The 1,771-nt window shown below is 48.2% G+C and overlaps 1 protein-coding gene across 1 annotated transcript; it reads right to left on the reverse strand.

Annotated features, from left to right (window-relative positions):
• Positions 1-79: 79 nt before the first annotated feature.
• Positions 80-1,545, reverse strand: LOC112467610 (the record flags this gene model as incomplete). Its single annotated transcript, XM_025036294.1, has 2 exons — positions 1,528-1,545; positions 80-1,450 (listed from the first exon to the last, which is right to left on the reverse strand). Coding segments are annotated over exons 1-2 (1,389 nt in total), but the record flags the coding sequence as incomplete, so codon positions are not given.
• Positions 1,546-1,771: the final 226 nt, after the last annotated feature.

Genomic DNA, 1,771 nt, shown 5'->3' on the forward strand with positions numbered 1-1,771 from the left:
CCATTGCCAGTTGAGAAGCATCAGAAAAGCCGTGAAATCCCACTGTCAATGTACTCCATGTGTTATACCACCGAGGTACTGAGATCTTGCGCAAGCTGGTGAGTTCCTTTCTGATGATGAGCCACCGTGATGAGAGCTGGGATGGCAGTGGTTCATCCCATTGGAGCTTATGAAGCCAAAGCTCCTGCAAGAGCATCTTCGCCTTGATCACGACTGGTGATGCAAAGCCTAGTGGATCGAATATCTGAGCCACTTCAGACAAAACGAGGCGTTTGGTGAGATGATCGGTATGCGACGAGATCCTTGTTGCGAATGCGAATGAATCTTCTTGAGGAAGCCATCGTAATCCGAGTATCTTGTTTGCGCAATCGTCAAATGTAATTTGTGAGCCCTGGTCTTTCTCTGCTTGAACCGCAGTGAGCACGTCTGGATGAGTCGCGTGCCACTTGGCTGAGGGAAAACCGCCCGCCATGCACAAGTTCTTCAGCTGCAATGCAATTTTGATTAACTGTTGGACAGTGTCAGCGCCTCCAAAGCTGTCGTCGACGTATCGACCTTGAAGGATGGACGGCACTGCAAGAGGAAAATTATGGCCTTCGTCCTTCACCAGTTGCAGCAGCGTTCGTACTGCCAAGAACGGGGCAGCCTTGGTGCCATACGTGACCGTGGTTAGATAATATGCCACTTTATTGAGCAGTTCGTCAAGCCAGAGAATCCGTTGTAAGTTCCAGTCATCTTCATGCACGTTGATCTGTCTATACATCTTGGTGATGTCCGTGGCAACTAGGTGTCGAAATTGTCGAATCCAGAGCAAGACATCGGTGACGTCTAAATGCAACTTGGCTCCCGTGTGCATGATATCATTAAGTGAGCGGCCAGATGTGGATGCGCTCGAGCCATTGAATACCACACGTAATTTCGTGGTTGCACTGTCTGGTTTGAGCACTCCGTGATGTGGCAAATAATATTGCGTCTGCTGACTGGAAACGGGTGAAGCTTTCTTCATGTGGTTGAGATCTCGATATTCTGTCATAAATTGATGATACAGACGTCGATAGTTTTCATCTCGGGAGAGTCTCCTTTGTAGACTTTGCAAACATCGATGCGTAGTGAGATACGAATCGCCAAGAGTATCAGGTGATGATTTTAGTAGAAGTCGAACTGTGTATCGACCTGTTGAATCCCGTGAAACAGTACTCTTGAAATGTTCGTCACATCTTTGCTCGTCAGGAGTAAGATCAAGATTGTTGCTCGCAGGCTCTTCTTCTTGTATCCAACATCTCGACAGTAACTCGTCGAGAGCATCTTCCCTCTCATGAATCGATGCATGATGCACTGCAGCAGGTGCCGATGATGATGTGTCGACCGTCCCGAGGACGAGCCATCCAAAGATTGAAAGCTGCGCAATTGGCATCAATGTATCCCGTTTGATGATGTTGGGCTTGATGATCTGCCCATATGAGTCAGCTCCAATGATAATATCCACTGGCCGAGGTGTCAAGGAAATCTGGATCGGCCAAGATCAACCTGGTGAGATGCGGCCATTCCTGTGGTGCAGCGTTGAAGGATGGCAGAATGTTTGTTAACGTCTGCAGAATGTGAGCTTGAATAATGACGTCTGTTCTTGAGTGAAGTGAGCGGAGCGTAAGCATTCAACTCCTTGAGTTTGCGTCGCCTTCTTCGCCACCAACTCCCGTGATGAGAATGACGGAATGATGACGAGTGATGTTGAGCTGGCGACCGAGAGATTCTGAAACAAAGGTAAGTTCTG

Source organism: Temnothorax curvispinosus, unplaced genomic scaffold, assembly GCF_003070985.1.
Source record: "Temnothorax curvispinosus isolate PA1 unplaced genomic scaffold, ASM307098v1 QBEX01017673.1, whole genome shotgun sequence".
Taxonomy (NCBI): Eukaryota; Metazoa; Arthropoda; class Insecta; order Hymenoptera; family Formicidae; genus Temnothorax; species Temnothorax curvispinosus.